We start from the raw sequence: 22504 nt of genomic DNA on the forward strand, positions 1-22504 counted from the left end.
TTAAAATATAAAGACTCAGCTATCCTAGAACCGGGGAATATGTGGCCAGTATCACAATCCTACAAGCCGTAGCGGAGGTGAGCTGGGTCTGGTGGAGAGTACAGTATCTGTGTTTGTGGTAATTTTGATGATTAATGAACCACAGAACCCAGACATCAGAAGCTGGCCAACGGTGAGGACTCAGCCCCTAGTACAGAAGCTGCACCGCTTTGTGAGCCTCGGTCACTTTTGATCAGAACAGCACTGGGGCATCTACTCTTGCCAGCTAGAGAGAGCTAGGACTACATGTGAAAATGGTTTATGCTTTCTTGTCATAGGATTTTTTTTTTTTGTCATCGATGCGTGGATGCGAAAGTACAATAATATTCTCCTTTTACAAACCATTGATATGCACAATATTGACTGTGCTATTGACAGCTATTAGATACAAGCCATGGGATGGTCAGCATCCTAGGTAGGGATAGGCAGTAGCAGTGTGTAGCAGTGTGCTCCTGAGGCAGCTCAGCAGTCTTGCTGCTGACAAACCCTGCCTGCTTTGCATTCCCTGTGCACTCACAGTAGGTCCACCTCATCTTGTACATGTAAAACATGTGAGGACACTTTCATTTAAAGCCATTATTTAGAATCAGTTACTAAGAAGTGCACAGCTGAGAAGAGCCTCCTGAGCCAATGGCAGCATTCAATTGTCACAACTCCAGCCCCTATCTCTTGCCTGGGAGTGTACATTTTCACAGAAATTGAGAAAAAAATCCAGCATTCTCTCTTCCAACTACTGAAGTGCGGCTAACTTTGTCGTTTGTGTGTGTTTCTGTATCTATTCCATCTTAACTATGTGACAGGTGGAGAAATGTTCATTTTCATGTGTGAGTGTATGACATATACAGATACAAGTGTGTGTGTGTGTGTGTGTGTGTGTGTGTGTGTGTGTGTGTTCTAAACTGCATGACATAAACACCAGCAACCTATGGTGGGGATGTACAAAGCACTGCCTTGTTCCTTGCTACTATATTCAGATAAAGATGCCAAAGCATAATATTTTCTTAATTATTTTATGAAAAAGCAGATCACTTAAAATAAAATGATTCAAATTCTGAACTATATGATTTTGTATTATATTTTTCCTCTTTTTAAAAATGTATTTTTTATAGGAGAGACTTTATCCCCCTCCCGTCTACTCTCTGACTATTGCACATACCATATCACCTCCCACCCTATCCCTGAGAGGATGTCCCCACCCCGAACTCCCAACCCACCAGACATCCCCACTCCCTGGGGCCTCGTCTCTTGAGGTTTAGGTGCATCCTCTCTGACTGAGTACAGATCAGGCTGTCTTCTGATGTATATGTGTTGGTGACCTCATATCAGCTATATTTATAATTATAAATTACAAACACAATTTAAAGTGAGAAGACAATTGAACTATATATATATGTATATATATATATATATATGTATCGATTGTGTGTTTTGAGAGTTGACTCCTGCCCCCCTCCCATGCTATCGCTTCATGTGAGTTAATATATTCAAATTTGAGTAAGTCAGGAGTAGACATGACTATGTAGTCACTGTATGTCTGAGGCAGCTGGGGAGGAGTAAGTAGCTTTGGAATTATGGCTATGTATAAGACATGTTCAGAAAGCGACATAGCACATCTCCATGGAAGCATAGATGATACGTTCATAGCTCTCACATCCCTTGAAGCTTTGTTAAGAGTTTGTATTTTGTCACTAGTCCGCCATCCACTCCTGTTAAAGTATCTTTTGCCAGTTTAGAAAACACAGTTCTTCACACAGACTCTTTTTGAAACTTTTCCCTCTACTCTTCCAGGTTCTGCAGGTGGGGTCCTTTGAACTAGACTAAGGGAAGATGGATTAATTATAGAACCAGGTTATTAACAGGTGCAAGAAGCACCAAGGGAGGACTGACTAAATGGGCAGTAAGCATTGAAATTCTTGAGTATCATAATGAAAGAAGGGTAACTTATAGAGAGTGAGCAAGAGGAAGGGAATGACTGCTTTTTACAAAAGCAGGTTATGGTATGGATATAAATGAGAAAATAAATGAAAGCTGAGTTAGCATGACCTGTTGGAATCCTCTCTATTCCTGGTGACTAAGGCATCAAGAATTGTACTCTGGATTCAGCCCCCGTCACTCCAGTACAGAAAGGAAGCTTTGGAAACTTGCACCTGATTTTAGACACATGTGTTGAGTGAGGGAGAGTGCTATGCATGGAGCAGGGCACTTTTCTTGACCATTCCTTTTGTCGGTTGCCTTCAGGTGAAAATGGGCTCCACTCTAGACAGGTAGTTTTCAGGCACGACACCATTTTGTTCCTTCCCATGCCAATGTGGAATTATGTGTTTTCTGCTTATGCCACCGTTTTAACATAAAATCCTGTGTGTGCTCTCTTTCTGACTGAAATTGTTGTCATTGGATTGCTTTAGTCATGTAAGCCAATAGCTATTAAACTAATTTCTTACAGTTCTGTCTCTGAATATTTTCATTCAAGTTAATGTAAGCATGTCACCAGAAACTTCAGATATGACGTTTATCTTCTAGTGGTTTTTTTTGTCTCAACATTTATAAATGGTTGAAGTAAGTACTATGATAAATGAAATACTGATTGGGGAAATATCATACCATAAAACTGTAATTGTCATTGAATCCTTCCACTAATTATGTAACTCATAGTTTCTGTTGAAAGTCTGAGAATTTTAGAGACTAATTTGAGAAAAATGACAAAATTCATAGGAAGTCTTTGGTGCCACATTGATATTGATTGACACCAGAGGAGATGGCATTTTATGCACACCAAATTGTAATCTTTTAATTTTGTTTCTTATTAGGAGCCTTTCTCTGAAAATAACAAAAGACACTGATCAAGAGGCCCGGTGTTCCCATGTCAGCCGCATGCCCAACAGTCCCTCCACAGATTGGCCCCTGCAGGGCGTGGAGGAAAATGGAGGCATAGATTCTCTGCCATTCAGACTGATGCTCCAGGAGTGCACAGCAGTGAAGACACTGCTACTGAAGATGAAGAGAGTGCTGCAAGAGGTAGGGCTGCTCGGCAGTTAACGCTCGTCCTTTCTAGTCTACAACAGGTCTGTGGACCTGTTTATACCCTGCCCAGTCACTAATTAATTTGGGGGCATTGAGCATAGGTCAGGTGACCCCTGAGCCTTAGCAGTCCTCATATACCAAATGAATAGCTTCCAGTTCTGCTGGTTTAAATAGGTACTTAGAAGTTCACACATAGATCCCCAGGTTCTATGAAAAGGAAGCTCAAGGACCAACCTTGTCTAATCTGTCAATCTAGGAGAAACAAGCATCAGCTAGGCAATAATCCATTTATGTCACTGTCTATAGGTTGAGAAGTCTGAGGTTTCTTAACCTTGACTTTACGGGAGACTTATCTATGTGGTAATATAGAGGCAGGTTTTTAAAAGTGATTTTGCTCTGATCATAATCATCTCAGTATACCCAAGTTTGCAGGTGTTAATGAAATGTCTAGTGAATACATTTGCCCTCTGACAGCCCCTGGTTCTCACATACTGGTTTTATGCTATCCTGTAACAGTGTCTCTAAATCTTTCTCATTCATATTAATCAATTATATGGGGATATGTATACCTCAGAAACTGGAAAACACTGTATATTAAGGCATTCAACAAGTTTGTGCAGGTCAAATATATTTAAATTTTTACTAGTATGCCCCTTTGTGGATGACTAAAACAATATATTGTTAACATGGCTGTTTTTCTGTGCATGAATGAATACGTTGGAATTCCTCCAGTTTCTGTATGATCTTGCAACATGCTCCTCTGTGAACATCAAAATCTTAAAATCTGTTATATTAAAAGCTACTAATCTCAAAGTTTACAACATTTAACTCTTCCATGTTCTATGCATTCCTGGTCAAGGTTTTTAGTAAGAAATCAATACCTGTGAAAAGAGAGAGGAGGAAAGTGGAAGGTGTGTTACCTACCATTCTGGCAAACTGAATTTTATGATGCTGAGTACTTTCCACTGACTGTGGACTTTGAATGTGATCGCCACTGTGAACTTTTAACTTACTACTTTGAATTTACAAAGGCTATTTTCTCCTCCTGTCTGGGTTCCTCATTAAGCAGAAATGAAAGTGAACTGATCCTTACAGGCGCTGCACTGTAAGCAATAATCCCATTTTTGTGCTGTCGTCTCCCAGAGCACTGTGTAGGTGGTGCTGTGTGATCAACACAGGCTTCAGTGCTGAGAATGGACATTCTCATAGATACTTTTAAGAAATATCATCTACCATCTTTGTTCTCTAAGACAGGGATTTTATTTTTAAATTGCAATTTCCATTTCACTACCAAATTTGAATATAATTTAGATTAATAAATTCTGTTTTAATTAGAAATTCAACTCTTGTACTGGGTTTTAAAATATTTTATGGAGGTCTTTCCTGTTAAGTTCCCACAGTATTTGAAATATGTGATCTTCCAAATTACCTTGTCTATGGAATTAATATTTCCTATACCATTGGAATATAAGTAGGAACAATATTTATGGATTTATATATAATAATTTAAAAATTTTTATTTTTTTTCTGTTATCATTGCTATTTTATTTTATGTACATTTATGTATGTGTGCACAGTGCCATTGGTGGTCAGAAAAAGGCATCATATCCCCTGAAGTCCAGTTCCTCAGAGAGAGCAACAATCACTCATAACTGCTGAGTGGTCTCCCATCCCTACAATGTAATTCCTACTAAAATGTCTTACCCAGTATCTTATTTATTTTGAAGTGTTTTATTTCCAAATTACACTGAAAATATCAACTACATACTAAATCATGATAGCATATTTGTATTTTTTCTTTTAATTATTTTGTCATTAATAAAAGGTTGATCACATTGTATACTTTGCCAATTACTGATTCTTGCTCCTTTTAGCCACATAGTGAACTAAATCAGCTTTGTGAATCCCATTTGTTATACTAAATTATAACATGACATTCTATTTTTATTGGTTATTTTATTTATTTACATTTCAAATGTTAACCCCTTTCCCGGTTTCCCAACCACAAATTCCCTATCTCATCCCTGTGTTCTCCAACCCACCAACGCACGCACTCCAGCTCCAGAACCCTAGCATGCCCCTATGCTGGGCCATCCAGCCTCCACAGGACCAAGGGCCTCCCCTCCCATTGATGCTGCATAAGGCAATCCTCTGCTACATATGCGGCTGGAGCCAGGGGTCCCTCTGTGTTTACTCTTGGAAGCTTTTGGGTCAGGTTGGTTGATGGTATTGTTCTTCCTGTGGGGTTGCAAACCCCTTCAGCTCTTTCAGTCCTTCCCCTAACTCCTCCATTGGACGCCCAGTGATTAGTCTGATGGTTGGCTACAAGCATCCTTATCTGTATTGGTCAGGCTCTGGCAGAGCCTCTCAGGACACAGCTATATCAGGCTCCTGTCAGCATGCAGCAACAGTGTCTGGGTGAATGCAATTCTTAAAGTGAGTCCAGCAGTGAAATTAGCTACAACACTTTGCTGATGCAGATTTACCTCCTGGTGGGAGCAGCTATGTATGTGAGCAGTGGCTGTGGCTCTAGGCTAGAATCAGTTTCAAAATCCTCAGTGCTAAGTCCCAGCCTGCAGATGCTGAATGCTTTCCAACAGACTTTTCTGTGAGTCCTGGAATGGAGGCACTAGATTAGGGTATTCTCGGAATGATATTACATTAAACACAGCTGACTCCTCCCTCCACCTGAGCACTCCTCCTGAACACTGAGAATTCAGCCTGTATCTCCTTTACTCAGTAGTCCCACCCCTGAGAGATGTTCCAGTAGTCATATATGAGATGTTCCAGTAGTCATATATGACCTTCTGACATGTACACTTCACACATACAGTCTAGCTTTCTTCTAAGAATTAAAAAAAATAAGTAGGTGATAAGCCACTCTTTTGTTACACATTGAACATTCCCCTGTAGGTTACTAACATATACATCTTAGCACGTTACATGATTGATTCTGCAATTGCTAATTTCTCATCTCCAATGACGACATGCTAAGAGTCATGAATGAGTTGAGCTCCCCTTCTTGTCCTAGTGCCTGTTTAAACTGTAATGTACTTATTATTAAAATATATAAATGAAAGAAAATTACATACCACTCAACTTCTAGTCTAGTCAACCACTAAATTATTGTTCATGGACTAAATCTGGGAAATGTGAGTACCAATTGAAACACAGAAAGGATGAGTACTACAGACTCCCCTACCAAGCAGAGTTCAATATGACTTTCTCAGCATATCAAATAGAGGCACATAGCAACCATTACAGGGTTTAACTTGATCATGCCCCTTATACATGCTAAAGACTGTAGATTGAACACCTAATCTTCTGAAGCTTTTCAAGTCTTCCTATGGAAGTGAAGCACTGGGATTCATTAACTGTTATTCTAAAATTTATCTCCCAAATTTCAATCCTGAAGATTAGAAGAAAAGCTTATAGACTTAGTGGAAGGAAACTTAAAGTTTGGTTTTCCCCATGAACCCTCACACCTTCCAAATATAGATGATGTTTGGTTTAAAAGCCATTATTTTACACTGAGAAGAAAAAAAATACATACATTATAATGAAACTGCACATTACTAAGGAGAAGAGTTTTTTAACATCTTGTATAACACTTTTATTACGTTGTCACCTTGGTAAACGAGGATTTCAGTAGTTGTGTTCTGTTGACATCTAAGCTTTGAATCCTGACCTTAAGTGAACAAAGAGAAACTGAACAGATCACATTCCTAAGTCTGGACTTTTTAAAAGTTCCCTTGCTCTTAAAAGGTGCTCAAAATTTTCTAAAGCATCAAATATAAACTATTTTATTAAAAGTGCTTAAGAAATTTAGGTATTTGACATTCTACTTTGTATTTTACTTTCAAAAGTAGCCATAAAATAATTAACTCTAACAAATTAAAAGTTTCTTTAAGCAGTGTTTTACTTGTATTCTATGAAAACACATAATTCAAAGGCAGAGTTTGTTTTATGTTCCCCTCATTTTTTCTGCTCTGTCCTAATCCCTGATATGGTTTTGTTGTTTATACTGTATGGCAATTGACCATGAAGACAACTAGGAGGAAACATTAGATACCAATGAGAAACTGATACCTGGTAAGGTGACAGAGAGTTAAAGATGGACGTGGGGTGCCTGGACCTCTTTGTCCTTTCTTATTAATGTGGCTGAATAAAATAAATCTTCATTTTCTGCTTTACACTGTCAGTTTGATTCTTTTAATTGTCCTATTAAGGGCAGGTGCACCAGAATCAAGTGTAAAGACTTTCTCCAAAATAGAAGAAAAAATCCATATACTCATTTTTCTTTGTCACCAAATGGAGGTAAGAAAAAGCCGATGCCAGTTGAAAGGAGAAGGCTAGGACATGTTCCTGGAATAAAACTTCTCTAGAGGTCTCTGGAATTTTTCAGTCTTTTCTGTCCATTTGAGGTCAAGGTTGTTATTGGATTTAGGGTGACACCCTGTGCCCAAATAAGAATGAGATTCCCTAGGAACTAACTAATGGGAGAAGAAGAGGCTGAGACTTTGTGGTCCACTAGAATATGACCTTGCCCTCTGCATAAAGATTTACAACTTGCCAGAAGTCCTTGCAGGGGAGGTGGAGCTGAGACAGTGATATGTAGGATGCCAAGCATTGGCTGAGCTGTTTAGTGATGCACATCTTCTGCCTTCTATTTGAACCTTAACCCTCATGTTGCAACCCAGAAGGAAACTTGAGAAGTCCCTGGGTCCCTTTAACATGTTTTTTCAGTGGAGTCTCATATAAGTACCTATTTTCGAGCCATTTTCCTCACTTAAACAGAAAAGAAAACCAAACAACAGAACAAACAAAATTAAATTACTGACAATAAAAAAATGACATTAAAAATGATGGTAAAACCATCTAGCTGAGACTCTGACTTCTCTAGTCCCACACTTTTTAAAACTCCATTTGGCAATTATCCAGTTTGATTATAATGCAAAGAATTGCATGAACCAGGCAGCATTTAAACAAAACCATGTCAGTGGAAACTTATCCAGAGGAATATAGTCTGGCAAAGTAAGTCACAACATCATGAAACTATTTACATTTAAAAATGAATATAATTCACAAACTATCAAGTTGATAAAAATATTCAATCTGTGGATCATTTCCTAATGATTTGTAGTATACTTCTGTTTTTGTTTTCTAGTTTAAGTTTTTATTTTATTTTTCTAAAACAACAAATGGCATACTTTTAAGGTTAATTTTCAGTATTACCTTTTTTGTGCCTCTATAAAACAAAAGAAAGTCTCCAGATAAGGAATAATTATAGTAAAATTGTGAAAAACCTTGGTGACCAGTCCTACAGCAAAGGCTTAACTGAGGCTGAGGCTCTTCTAGCTCACTATGCAGCAGAAACAAAAGCAGCTCAATAGTCAGGGTAAGCAGCAGCTTAGTGATCAGAAGTCTATTTCAGGCCTATCACTAAAAATAACAGTTACGCTTTTTTTTTTTTGGCTTTTGCTTTGTTTTACCTGCACTTAAAAGTATTTAAAGAAATGTACGAGGTACGGTGACAGTTCTGTATGGAACAAAACCCTAAAATAGTAGAATATCTATGTAATAAGCCTATGTAGATTTTCCTCTTGGCCCCAAATGCAAAGCAAGACTTTCTCATGCAGTGCCAGGCAGTGCTTTTGAGCAGATAGGTCATTTCTGCAAGTAGTTTCTTATTGCCCAGAGGCATTTTAAGTTATAAGAGCTAAAAGTTTTAAGATTAAGTTATTGTAAAATTATGGAGCATAGTTCATACTATGAGTACTAGAGAATTTATTATTACTTTACAGGTTTATATTAACATGAAGAAAGTGTACTGATAACACTGTTTCCTCCTTAAAAACGTAAAACAGTCAACATAAATCTAAAGAATAGGAAGAAATAATTGAAAAAAAGTGAAATAAAGTTTGGACAAACAGTAGGCAGTTTGCAAAATCCAATGGTTTCATTAATGTTTTATAGAAAAAGAATTACTAATAAATGAAAACACAAAAAGAAACACACACACAAACACACACACACACACACACACACACACACACACAGAGCAAAACTAGCTAAGGAAAACCAAGAAAGGAGGAGTCATTGCTACAGTTTGTACAGATGTGAGAATGGTAAGATTTTTAGGAACAGCAGGATATTAAAAATTAACCAATATTATTAAATATAAAATTTTATTATAAAAATCCAATAATAAAACTTAAATAGGAAATACAAATTTTTCAAAAATAATTTTAAGGTGATAAAACTAAATCTGAATAGGATCAATTTTAAATTATTTAAAACAATACATATCTTACAATATTTCTATCAAAAATAGCTCCCTATTGGTCATAGAAAAAGATTAGATGTTATATCAAGATGTCAGCCATGGATGAATAAAGGAAGGCTTGCCTGAGGCATAGGATTGTCCTCCTAGTTCACTAAAATGTGCCTGAGAGCCAGCAACAAGCCAGTTTCTCACCATGTGTCTCCCTCATTGGGCCAGAGGATTTTTTGCCAAAGTTCACTACCACAGTCAGCCACACAGCAACCAACAACACATATCTCTTGTATGCAAATGTGCTCCAGTCTTCATTCTGTTATAGCATAAGACAACATAAAGAATTATATAATATAAAGTATAAGCAATGGTTATCAATCTTCAAGCACAGCAACCAGGCAGTTTTCCACAATGAACTAATGTATCGGTTAGTACTTTCTTGATTAGCATCCAAAGCCTTTACATAATTCTCCACAGCTTTAATTCTTTCCTTTGTGTTATTGATTCTGATCTGAGTTATCCCTTCTTATCATGTACATATGCCTACAGCTGGAGAGTGTTCCATTACCCTTTTCTTTTTTGAGAATTTCATATATGAACGCTATCTTTACTTCATGTGCCCCGTCCAACTCTTCCCACATCTTCTCCACTCCATCTCAGATTTTTGTCCTCTTATTGTTTATTTATTGCTGTTATACACAAAACCTTATAAATGTAACCTATTTAGTTATGTTGCTTATCTTTATATGTGAGTAGGGCTATCCACTTGGTATTCAATAACCTCATAGGGGGCTCTTCTTTGAAGGATACTGATTCTCCTTTTCTTGGCTATTTTATTAAATATTTAATCTCAGTCAGGAGTTTCAAGGTAGAAATGCCTTTGATCATTCAGTTCCCAGATAAAAGTTGTATAACTTTTATATTTATGATAAGCCTTAATTAGAGCTAAGGAGATATCTACCTGCTAAGCTATTAAAATCTATTCTCCATCAATAACCCTGAGTTATGACAACATGTTTCATCTGGGTAGCTCTTAACTCCAATTGGCCAGCCCGTCATGGTCATGTTTTCATGACCCACCTACCTCATGGTGTCTCCTCTCTTAACCTACTCTCTTCTCTCCCTCATGGTTTTCCTTTGATCCTAAGAACAGGAACTGAAGCTCCATCTACTACTTCTCCTCAGCTATAGGCTGTCAGCATTTTTATTTAATGAGTAGTTTTAAATTAGGGAACATGGTTACATATCATCATTTGATGTACATTCAGTTCTCTCATTCATAAGTCAACTATGCCTTGGTCTTGGGGGACAGTATTAAAAATGAAAAGAAAATACATCAAAAGACCTAACCTCAACACTTGGCAGCCATTAATGCCCATAGCTCTCCATCTGAGGGTGGAGCCTTATTTTTCACATCCATGTGGACATGTTAATGGGTAGTGTTGTTTTTCCAGACTTATTTGGCCAACCATAATGTTGTGATTTCATTGAAGCAGTAGCTCCCCTATTGATCTGGAAGCACAGTTTTTTTAATTGAATATTTAATTTATTTATATATCTAATGTTATCCCCTTTCCTGGTTTCCTCTTTATACCTCCCCTATCCCATACTCCCTTACCCACATCCATTCTCACTTTACCACACTAGCATTTCTTTACACTGGGGCATCAAGCCTTTATAAGACCAATGGCGTCCCCTCACATTGATGCTAGGTAAAGTCCCTTCAGCTCCCTTAGTCCTTCCCCTACCTCCTCCACTGGGGTCCTTGTGATCAGCCCAATGGTTGACTTCTGGCATCTACATCTGTGTTGGTCAGGACCTGGCAGAGCCTCTCAGGAGACAGAAATATCAGGCTCCTGTCAGAAGGAATTCTTGGTATCAGCAATAGTGTCTGGGTTTGGTTTCTGCATGTGGGATAGATCCCCAGGTGGGGTTGTCTCTGAAAGGCCTTTCCGTCAGTCTCTGCTCTACACTTTGTCTCTGTATTTCCTTTAGACAGAAGCAATTCTAGGTTAAAAAGTTGGAGATGAGTGGGTGGCCCCATTCCCCAACTATTGGCCTTGTCTAAACTCTAGATATGGTCTTAACAGATTCTCCCTCCTCTTTGTGGGCTATTTCAGCGAATGTCAACTCCTTGGGGTTCTGGGAGGCTCTTGCTTTCCTGGTATCTGGGAGTTTCTCTTTGCTATCCCAAATTCTCCATACCCCATTGCTACACACCTCTGTTGATTGCCTGATCCTCTGTACAGCTCCTCTATGTCCTCCCATACCTGATTCTACCCCTCTTGTAAGGAGGACTGAAGCATCAACTCTTTGTTCTTCCTTCTTCTTGAGCTTCATGTGGTCTGTGGATTGTATCTTGGGTAATTCAAGCTTTTAGGCTAATATCCACTTATCAGTGAGTATGTAGCATTTGTGTTTTTTTGTGATTGGGTTACCTCACTCAGGATGATATTTTCTAGTCCCATACATTTGCCTATGTATTTCATGAAGTCATTCTTTTAAATAGCTGAATAGTACTCTATTGTAAAATGTACCACATTTTCTGTATCCATTCTTCTGTTGAGGGACATCTCTATTCTGTCCAGCTTCTGGCTATTATAAATATGGCTGCTATGAACACAGTGGAATATGTGTCCTTGTTATATGTTGGAGCATGTTTTGGGTATATGCCCAGGAGTGGTATAGCTGGGTCCTTAGGTAGTACTATGTCCAATTTTCTGAAGAAGGACCAGACTGATTTCCACAGTGGTTCTACCAGCTTGAAATACAACCAGCAATGGAGGAATGTTCCTCCTTCTCCACATCCTCATCAGCGTCTGCTCTCACCTAGGTTGTTGATATTAGCCATTCCGACTGGGGTGAGGTGGAATCTCGTGGTCATTTGAATTACATTTCCCTGATGACTAAAGATGTTGAACATTAATTTAGGTGCTTCATGGCCATTTGAGTTTCCTGAGTTAAGAATTCTTTTCAGCTCTGTTCCCCATTTTTAATAGGATTATTTTGTTCTCTGGAGTGATAACTTCTTGGGTTTTTTTATATATTGAATATTTTCCCTTTATCAGAAGTAGAATTTTTAAAGATATTTTCCTAATCTGTTAGTTGCAGTTTTGTCCTGTTGATAGTGTCCTTTGCTTTACAGAAGCTTTGCAGTTTTATGAGGTCCCATTTGTGGGGTGTTCTGTTCAGGAATTTTTCCCCACTGCCCATGTGTTTGAGGGTTTTCCCCCACTGTTTCTTCTATTAGGGGATTCCTACAGGGATATAAGAATGGATCAATTTGCATTCTTCTACATGCTGACCTCCAGTTGAACCATCACCATTTGTTGAAAAAGCTATCTTCTTTCCACTGAATGGTTTTAGCTCCTTTGTCAAAATCAAGTGACCATGGGTGTGTGGGTTCATTTCTGGGTCTTCAATTCTATCCCATTGATCTACCTGCCTGTCTCTGAACCAATACCATGCAGGTTTTTTTTTTCACCATTGCTCTGTAATACAGCTTGAGGTCAGGGATTGTGATTCCCCTAGAAGTTCTTTTATTGTTAAGAATATTTTTCACCATTCTGGGTTTTGTTATTCCAAATAAATTTCAGAATTGCTCTTTCTAACTATATGAAGAATTAAGTTAGAATTTTAATGGGGATTGTACATTGAATCTGTAGATTGCTTTCAACAAGATCAGATAAACCATCTAAGCAGTCCCATAACCCTTAAATCAACAGAAGCAGTCATTCAAAGTCTCCCAACCAAAGGACCAGATGGGCTTAATGCAGAATTCTATCAGACCTTCAAAGAAGACATAAAACCAATACTCTTCAAACTATTTCACAAAATAGAAACAGAAGCAACACTACCCAATTCATTCTATGCATCCACACTTATGCTGATATCAAAACCACACAAAGACCCAAGAATAAAAGAACACTTCAGAACAATTTTGCTTATGAATATCAATTCAAAATACTAAATACATTTCTCACAAAGCAAATCCAAGAACACATCAAAATGATCATCCATCATAATCAAGTAGGCTTCATCCCAGGTATGCAGGAATTGTTCAATACAAGGGAATCCATCAATATAATCCACCACATAAACAAACTCAAAGAAAAAAACCTCATGATCATTTCATTAGATGCTAAAAAGACTTTTAACAAAATTTACCACCCCATTATTACAAAAGTCTTAGAAAGATCAGGAATTCAAGGCCCATTCCTCAACATAGTAAAAGCAATACACAGCATACCAGTAACCAACATCAAACTAAATGAAGAGAAACTTGAAACAAACCCACTAAAATCAGGAACTAGACAAGGCTGCCCACTCTCTCCCTATTTATTCAATTTAGTACTCGAAGTCCTAGGCAGAGCAATTAGACAACAAAAGGAAGTCAAAGGGATATAGATTGGAAAGGAAGAAATCAAAATATCACTATTTGTGGATGATAAGATAGTATACTCAAGTGATCCCAAGAATTCCAACAGAGAGCTCCTAAACCTGAATTTAAAAAAAAAATCAGCAAAGTGGGTGTTATAAAATTAACTCAAACAAATCAGTAGCCTTTCTTTACTCAAAGAATAAATAGGCTAAGAAACAAATTAGGGAAATGATACCCTTCATAATATTCACTAATAATATAAAATATCTTGGGGTGACTCTAACCAAACAAGTTAAAGATCTATTTGTATGACAAGAACTTCAAATTTCTGAAGAAAGAAATCCAAGAAGAACTCAGAAGATGGAAAGACCTCCCATGTTCATGGATTGTCTGGAAGCACAGTTAGACTGCTTTCCTAATCCAAAGACCCAATGTCTATGTTCTGCTACAAGCAACATGTTGATCACAATTATACCCCATGCCCGGTACCAAATAAGGTCTTTGTAACTATTTATTGCTATGAAGAGACACCATGACCATGGCAACTGATATAAAATAAATAATTTAACATGATCATATTGGGGCCATTCTCATTCAAACCACTGTACTTATCTCCAGGATATTGATAACATTGTGAATCTTTCAAAATATCCTGTCATTCTGATCATTGTTGTGGTTCATAGGCATTACAGCTAGATTCAGCTATTGATTATCTTCCTTGGAAACTTGTATAGTTCCTTTCATTATTGTAATAATTTATCCTGAAGCACATTCTTTACAAGTTGGGTCTATCTGTTTCTTCTAAATCTTCTGTCTTAATCGCTTTATGTCTTCAGCAATATGGTCTTATCTTCAATTTCTTGAAGGCAACTGGATGCCATAGCAATAATGTATATTACTTTGACGGGTCTCTTGGATTCCCTGACCAACAACTTGGAAGGAAATTCCCATTGCCTAGCACTAGACTTTCTATTAGATACTTTATGTCTTTGGAGGTATCTACATCACCACAAGTGCCATAGCTTCTTTTAAAAATATGTGTATCACCCTGTCCTCTTTCTCAGAGGAGGAGAGGGGAAAATGGGGGTTAGGATGGGAAGTTGTGTGAGAAAGGAACTGGAAGGAAATGGGGACTGACATTGGCAAGCAAAGTGAATACATAAATTAATTAATGAGAAATATGTATTCAAACATATATAATTTTAAATAAACATAAAATGATATGATTCATTACAGTCTTTTCCAACATCCTTAGGGATATCTTCTCCTTTCCTCACTCATACCTCTCCCCTCAAGTGACTTTATGTCCCCTCAACTTTCTTTTACTATTTTTTCACAACACCTGGGTCCTACTATTCTCTTCTCTAGACCCTACTTCACCCCCACACATACACATAACACTACCCCACCCTCATACATACACATACAACATACCCATAACACACACACACATACACATGCACATGTGTGTCATGGTCCCTTTTTACATTCCTGATATCTGAGTCTACTCTGGATTAACTAGTCAGTTAGCTTTATAGACTTGCTTCTTTTATTTGTATGTTTATTAAGTCGTGGCTTCCCTGGATACCAGTCCAGCAGCACAGGCTTTTGTCCATTAATTGACACTAAGTGTGTTTCTTTTCACAGAACATACTGCCACTTCAGATGGACTCAGCTATCTTTCTCTTTGGCCTTCTCTCTTTTTCTGGTCATATTTTTTTTTCAGTTCCAGAACTATTTCAGCTCTTAGAATAGTAAGAGGCAGCAACTGCATTATAATTGTCTTGGCAAGCATCTTGCTCTAGTCTGCTTATTTGCAATGCTAATAGTATGCTGAGTGATGCTGCCTGATTTTTCCCTTTTTTCCATGGCGACATTTTGGGACCTCTTTTTTTTTTTTTTTTTTTTGAATACTACACATTCTATTGAAGTCTTCAGAATTATTACCTATCTTGCAGGTTGGCAAATGTATGACTGTACTCTCTAAAAAGCCTAGAAAATATATATTGGTATCCTCTCCCATTGAGTTTATGACTTTGGAAAGTTACTGGGAATCAATGGTTCTGGTTGAAAGGAAGATGTCTTTCATGTTCTAGAGATGGGTATCCAAAAGTATCTTACAGTGTCTTTAGCCTGAATATGTAAATTCAAAAGTGGCCATATCTCACTAAAGCTGTTTGAATTGCCTGTTCCTCTTTTGGAATCAATCCATCAGGTGAAAGTCACACCCACAAGACTCTTCTAGGTGATCCCTGCTGTAGTCTGACAGATGCTTTCAGCTTTGAAAATCTTAATTGCTTTGTTGAGCGGTTCAATGGGGCAAATCTTAACTCCAAATCTTAACAGAATACAGCTTTCATCGGAATGAGACTCTTTTTTTTTTCCCCCGGAGCTGGGGACCGAACCCAGGGCCTTGTGCTTCCTAGGCAAGTGCTCTACCACTGCGCTAAATCCCCAACCCCAGAATGAGACTCTTGTTCTGCCACACCTCATCTTTCTGAATAGCCAGTGAATATTCTCATCCCTGTGACATATCAGAACTCACTGAATTATTTACATATAAGACAGCTTCACATGGATTGTCACCATGCAGTTGATGGTGTCACCTGTCAACATGATTATTTATAGAATATTCATTTTCCCCTTGGCAAACTGAAAATGAGCTATGACTTCTTCATACATATTAAGTTAGGGCAATGCTGCCCATTCTTTTAAAAACATTATTAATACTTACTTGGCTACTATGTTAAAAACTAACAGAGTAAGAGTTTATGTGACCAATGTGTCATAAGCTCTACCTGACAACCTTTCATTTAGATAATGATCTCTTTGAGGTTTATTGAGGACTTTCAGGTTATTAATGAGCCCTTATAAAAGGGCTCATTCTTTTTGAAGTTAGAAATCTTAATCTAGAAAACAGATAAAAGGAAACATAATTCTGATTATTTTTCTACATGAACAATTATACATTTTTCAAGTATTCTGTGAGAGCTTAAGGAAAGCAAAGAAACTTACTTCCCTGACTCTATCCCAGCTTTACTGATAACATTTTCCTTTTCTTTTTCTTTTTCGAAGAAGTTTATTAGACTGGTAAAATACAGAATCAAAGATATGTGAATATAAATTTTACACTGTAACTTAATACCTACTACAGTTTGACTCAGGGTTGAAGAGTCTCTTATTATTTGTAATATTAATAATTATAGAGTCAGGTTGCTTGAATAATTTGCAAATATAATATGAGATGTACAGTGGAAATGAGGGTTGAGCACTATGAACATTAACTGCTTCAATATCACATTTGTAACCAATTGTAAACTGATGGGCAACTTTTGTGATCTCATAAAGTTGAAATCTACTAGTTAATTCTCCTTAACAATGTGAAGACTGCACACATTAAATGACGCCAATGTGAAAGTAGTCTTCACTACCTTGTCGTAATCTTTACTACAGTTGAAGGCAATGCTAGCTGAAACCATACTACCAGTATCGTTGCCATAATCTGCTTTGATGGACTTGTTCTATTACGGCACCAATTTTATCTCATAATTCTTGATAAAGGAACTACTACATCTCACTTGAGGTTCCTTTTCAGTTCAACAAATAACCAAGTTGGGACACAAGAAATTATGGTGATTATCCAGGCTGTAACAGTTAGCTCAGAAAAAAAGGGTGGGGGATATGGGATATAGTTAGGACATCTGTTGTACTTGCTGAATTATAATAGAGGTTACAGAAAGAGAATAAGCTAAAGTAATTCCGAATTTCACTGTTTTGGTACTGAGCAGAGGCCACTGCATTTTTCTGTACCTGAGGAGAGTATACAAGGAGAATCTGTGAGAGGCTGAAGGAAACGTAAGCCCTTATAAGGTTGAAGTATTTACTTATTTCATTGCAAGCACATGTGGCACATCTGGATCTGACTGTTTCCACATCTAGGAAGATTAAGATAGAAATATAGGTGGAGTATTCTTGACAATTTAGATCCTGCTTAACGCTATGGGTCAAAGAGTTTACACTTGAAGTTAAGATAGATTGCTTCAATATTTAATGATCAGGAAATCAGGAAAGAACAGAGCAGTGTCTGTCAGAAAGAAATTCAAAGTGAAAAATGCTGCTGAGAATTAGGAAAAGGTCAGCAAGGGCTAGGTTTCAGAGTTAGCTCCTCAATTTAATCCCAACTTCAGACTTCAGAACATAAATATTAACCTACAGGAAGAACTAATTTGTAAGCAAAAACCTGGTTTACAATTAATAATCAATCCTTCTTGCTCATCAATTTTTGTCTTATTTACAAGGAACTGCTCCATGAGTTTGGAGGATGTGAAATTCCTCATCTCACCAGTTTCATGTGGAAATGGACGGTGTCTCTATAATCCTGGCACTTGTGAGATTCTGAGGCAGAAGGGTTGCGACTCTGAGGGAGCCTGGGCCACATAGTAAAACCTTATCTCAACAACAACAATGATAAATATTCTGTGGACTTCTATGTTTACTTTAAAGTACAGGACTTTTTAATTTTATAAGGATACAATAAATTATATTATGGCAAATAACATTTTATGTACCATGTCCTCTGCCACACACAGTTGGCAGGGTGAGAATGACAGTGTAGAAGTAATGAGGGTTTGTGTCCAAGACAACAAGTGTATACACAAAAACAAGTGTGCACAAAAAATCTTGATATTTCATATTCACAATTCATTTCTTATGCTTCTTTAAAAATCATAGTGTAAAGATGAATGTTTTTGTTATGTGTAAAAAGTACACACAATTTTTTTTAATTGTCTGTGCTTTGAGAGGCCCCTCTCTACCAGACCTGTTATTTCAGTGCATTGGCCCATCCTGTGAAAGCTGCAGGGCTGTTGTCAGCACTTTTCAGACAGTGTGTCTTTGAGATTCATACAGTGTCTAAGGCAAATGGAGTAAGGTGCTGTTGAGGACCCTCTGCCTGTCACCTGCTGTTTACATTTGCATTGCTAAGAGCCACCTTCCTTCTACCTAATTGGTGTAGGAACCCTCTAGACTGTAATCACATACCCTAGTTATTCAAATAACCACAAGTAGTGTTGTTATGCATGTCAGGATTCCTGCTTTCTTCACAAACCCTCCATCAATGCTTCCCTGGTAAGACAACCCTTCCGCTTTCATGTAATTCTAGTATCAAACATTTCAAGCTGCAGCATAGCATATGTACAGCAGGTGGCATCCAAGTGTCTAGAAAGCTTCCCTATGGAGGGCTCCTCCTTCCTGTTGGGGAGGGAGAGAGAGCTCCAGGGCTATTAAGTAAATAGTGCTAGAGAAGGGTTTTATCCCCTGAGATGTTTTTGTTTGTTTGCTTGATTTTTTTTTGGTTTTGTTTTTACTGATATCCTGGGCTTGTGCGTGTATGTGTGTATGTATGTGTGTGTGTGTGCATGTGTGTGCGTGTGTATGTGTGTGTGTGTGTGTGTGTGTGTGTGTGTGTGTGTGCGTATGTGTTGGGTGGGGGCGTGTTGTTGTTAGTGATGATGGTGGTTGTTTGGTTGTTTTTTTTAACATCAGAAAGAAGCCATATTTATCTACAATGAAATGTCTTTTTCTAATTGTCATGCTCAGGAAAATGGTTTTACAAGTTAGATCATATGCAACCACTAAGGAGGTACATTGATCTGTTGAGAGATGAGAATTTGGTAACATGCTTACATAGAAGAAAGCTAACAAAAACTGTAGCATTTGAACCTCAGTGAAAATAAAAATCAGAGAGCATCAAATTCAAAATATATTGGATTACTATTTCAGAAATTATATACTTAAATATCTTATTTTCAGTGACTTTTTAAAAGTTAAATAAGCATAATTACAGGAGTAGCTACTGATATACTAGAAATGAGTTTTGTTTCTTTCATTAGATGGTCTCCTGTATCAAGTTCAGGAAGTCTCTAAAGAGAAAAAGCAATTATGAAAGAATCACTATATTTATAGGAAAAAAATTAGTTTAAAAAGCCATGAACATATACTCTATATTAGGGATCAGAAGACATCTTCAAGTCTAGTTTGATAATATTTTTGGCTGTTCTTGTAATAGCATCTGTATTTCTCCGATCCACCTAAGTCGTGCTAGACAGAAATCATATTACATAAATGATCAAGTGTTGCTGTTGTCCATGAAACATTATTTAAAAGGTCAGACAGTTGTTTAGCTTTCATATCTGCTGGGGGCCAGTTACTCTACACTCCCGTGGAGTAGAGCAGCAATGAAAGACTTTCTAGATGAGGAAGCTGAAGGCATTTGCAACCCATTGGAAGAACAACACTATTAACAAACCAGAGCTCCCAGGAACTAAACCACCAACCAAAGAGTACACATGGAGGGACCCATGGCTCCAGCCGCATACGTAGCAGAGGACGGGCCTTGTTAGACATCAATTTGAGGAGAGGCCCTTAATCCCAGGAAGGCTGGATGCCCCAGTGTAGGGAAATGCCAGAGCAGGGATGCAAGAGTGGGTGAGTGGGGGGGTGCCCTTATAGAAACAGGGGGAGGGAGGAGGGATAGGCTTGTTTCCGGAGGGGAAACAAGGAAAGGGAATAACATTTGAAATGCAAAAACATAAAATATCCTATTAAAAAATACCCAGCACATAGAATCTAAACCTTCTATGCTTACTTCGATGTCTCTGTTCTGTCATTAGTTGAGTGACCAAAGTGATATATCACCTTGCTCAGGTTTGCTGTGAATATTAAATGAATGAACATAGTTAAACTTTATGAAATAGATTTAGATACAGTCAAAGCTCATCGTAGAATACTTTTTCTTTCTTTTTTTTTCCTATTCTGTGCCACAACTTACAGTGGTTGGAAGGGATGCATATTGCAGACAGAATGTTTGTGGTGGAACATATACCCTGGGATGCTAGTAGATTGAGTGGAAGGAGACACTTCAGGTAGTTTAGGGTAGAGCCCAGGACAGTTTTGCACTACTTGGTCTAGTGAGCAATTCTGTGGCGTAAGACTCTTATGGCATAAGATTCTTAACCTCTCGTTGCAGCTCAGATTTTGTTAGTCTTTATCTTCTGAACAATTATTCTTCCTTCATAATTGGTAGTTGCCAGGTGGAATTTATTTAAATTAATAGTGTTTCATCTATAATATTTTTCTCACTGAGGACATTTAAAAGCACACAATCAGCATTTTAACCACTGGGCCACCCTTTTTGTTTACTATGTGTCCTTGAGACATATTATTTAATAATGTCTGTGTTTAATTGGTTGGTATTGTATATATGTCTATAATGTCTATAAAATAAATGTTTATACAAGCTATACTTCCACCTCTGGAAAACTCAAAAAAAGGCTTTTAAAAAAACTAATTTTACTAAAAATATCAGATCATATTATCCTGAATCATATAACTGGACCACATAAAATGCTGTAGTGGATTTTAGGGAGAAATTTCTGCCAACATTAGCTTGAGACTATTGTAAAATAGTGAACAGAAATGATACCACGTATGTGGAGGGGGTGTGAGTGTGAGTTTGTGTGTGTGTGTGTGTGTGTGTGTGTGTGTGTGTGTGTGTACATGCATGTGCATTCATGAACGTGGGTTCAGGGTGCATATGACTGCCTTTATGGTATTGCTGATTCAGTTTGTAGCACTGATTGGCCTGGAGTATGTGAAGTGTTTTTTTAAAAAAAAAAAAACACAACAAGGAACAAAGGCCCGATGGTGGCAGTCCTTCCTTCACCTCCAATCTGTCTCCTCAATTTTGACCCCATTGAAGTATTCTCCAGACCTTGAAAAAATTAGCGTGTACCTTCATCAGGCTCTGCCTTCATCCGGCCCTGCCTTCATCGGGCCCTGGATCTGAGCTCCCAAGCTCAGACTCTGGCCACTGAGCTCTCACCCGCCCTTCACTGCATTTAGTTAACTTGCAGCCCTGTCTGCTGCATCACTCTGTTCTGTTAGTTCTGAGGTGATGTCTCCTTCTGGGCTGTAACAACTTTTTATTGCCCTACCCACTCTGACATTGGTCTTAGTCTTGGGATATATTTTTACTGACTGAAACAAGCAGAAATCTTGGGGTTTTTTTTGGCCAAACAGAACAAAATTCATCTGGGATTTACTCTAAATTCCCTAAGGCATCCCTTTAGACACCACCAACAAGGCCAGACTTTCTGGTGCTCCCTAAACAGTTATTCTAACTAGGAAGCAAACATTCAAATATATGAGTATGTGGGCACCATTAACATTCAGTTCCCTCTGATTGCTCTATGTACTCTGTCAGTCCTGATGACAGTGAATGCATGTGCAGCTAGGGCAGAATTACATACAGCTGGGAGGTATTGGGACTTGTGGCTGGAGTCTCAACCGAAGGTCGAAGGGATTTCTGTGTTCCCCTTTTCTGTGAGGGACATCCTGCAGTATGAGGATCTATATCTTTGTGTAGTTGTAAGTGCTCTGACTAAAATGACATTAACTATTGTGTTTAGAGGACAGTGTTCTTCAACAAATTTCAATTTTCAAAATTATATTGGTATTCTTTAATTCGCATGTAATATTTATTTTAAAATAATGTTGATTGTAAGTTTATGAAGGGATATATTTTAAGAAACCTAAAATTAATTCAATTCATACCAAGTTAGAGCAAGATAAAATTATCTTAATTTAAGACATTGTACTAAGAACTGAAACTATTCAATCAGCCTAAAAAGGCAGCATTTTATTTATGGTAGATAATATTGTCTTTAAATTGAAGTTGTTATTTTAACCTGTGTTTAGAATACAACCATTAAAAGGCAGACAAAACA

The 22504-nt window shown here is 37.7% G+C and overlaps 1 protein-coding gene across 5 annotated transcripts in view; it reads left to right on the forward strand.

The window, feature by feature from the left end:
* The window catches only part of Ccser1 (coiled-coil serine-rich protein 1), a 1234532-nt gene that overhangs the window by 395719 nt on the left and 816309 nt on the right, over window positions 1–22504 (forward strand). For all 5 annotated transcript variants that reach the window (NM_001443688.1, NM_001443689.1, XM_087658738.1 and 2 more), the window contains 1 exon segment: window positions 2847–3054. In NM_001443688.1, the coding sequence (NP_001430617.1) occupies window positions 2847–3054 (208 nt within the window).

The sequence above is a fragment of the Rattus norvegicus genome, chromosome 4 (genome assembly GCF_021556685.1).
Source record: "Rattus norvegicus strain SHRSP/BbbUtx chromosome 4, alternate assembly SHRSP_T2T, whole genome shotgun sequence".
In the NCBI taxonomy this organism is placed as follows: domain Eukaryota; kingdom Metazoa; phylum Chordata; class Mammalia; order Rodentia; family Muridae; genus Rattus; species Rattus norvegicus.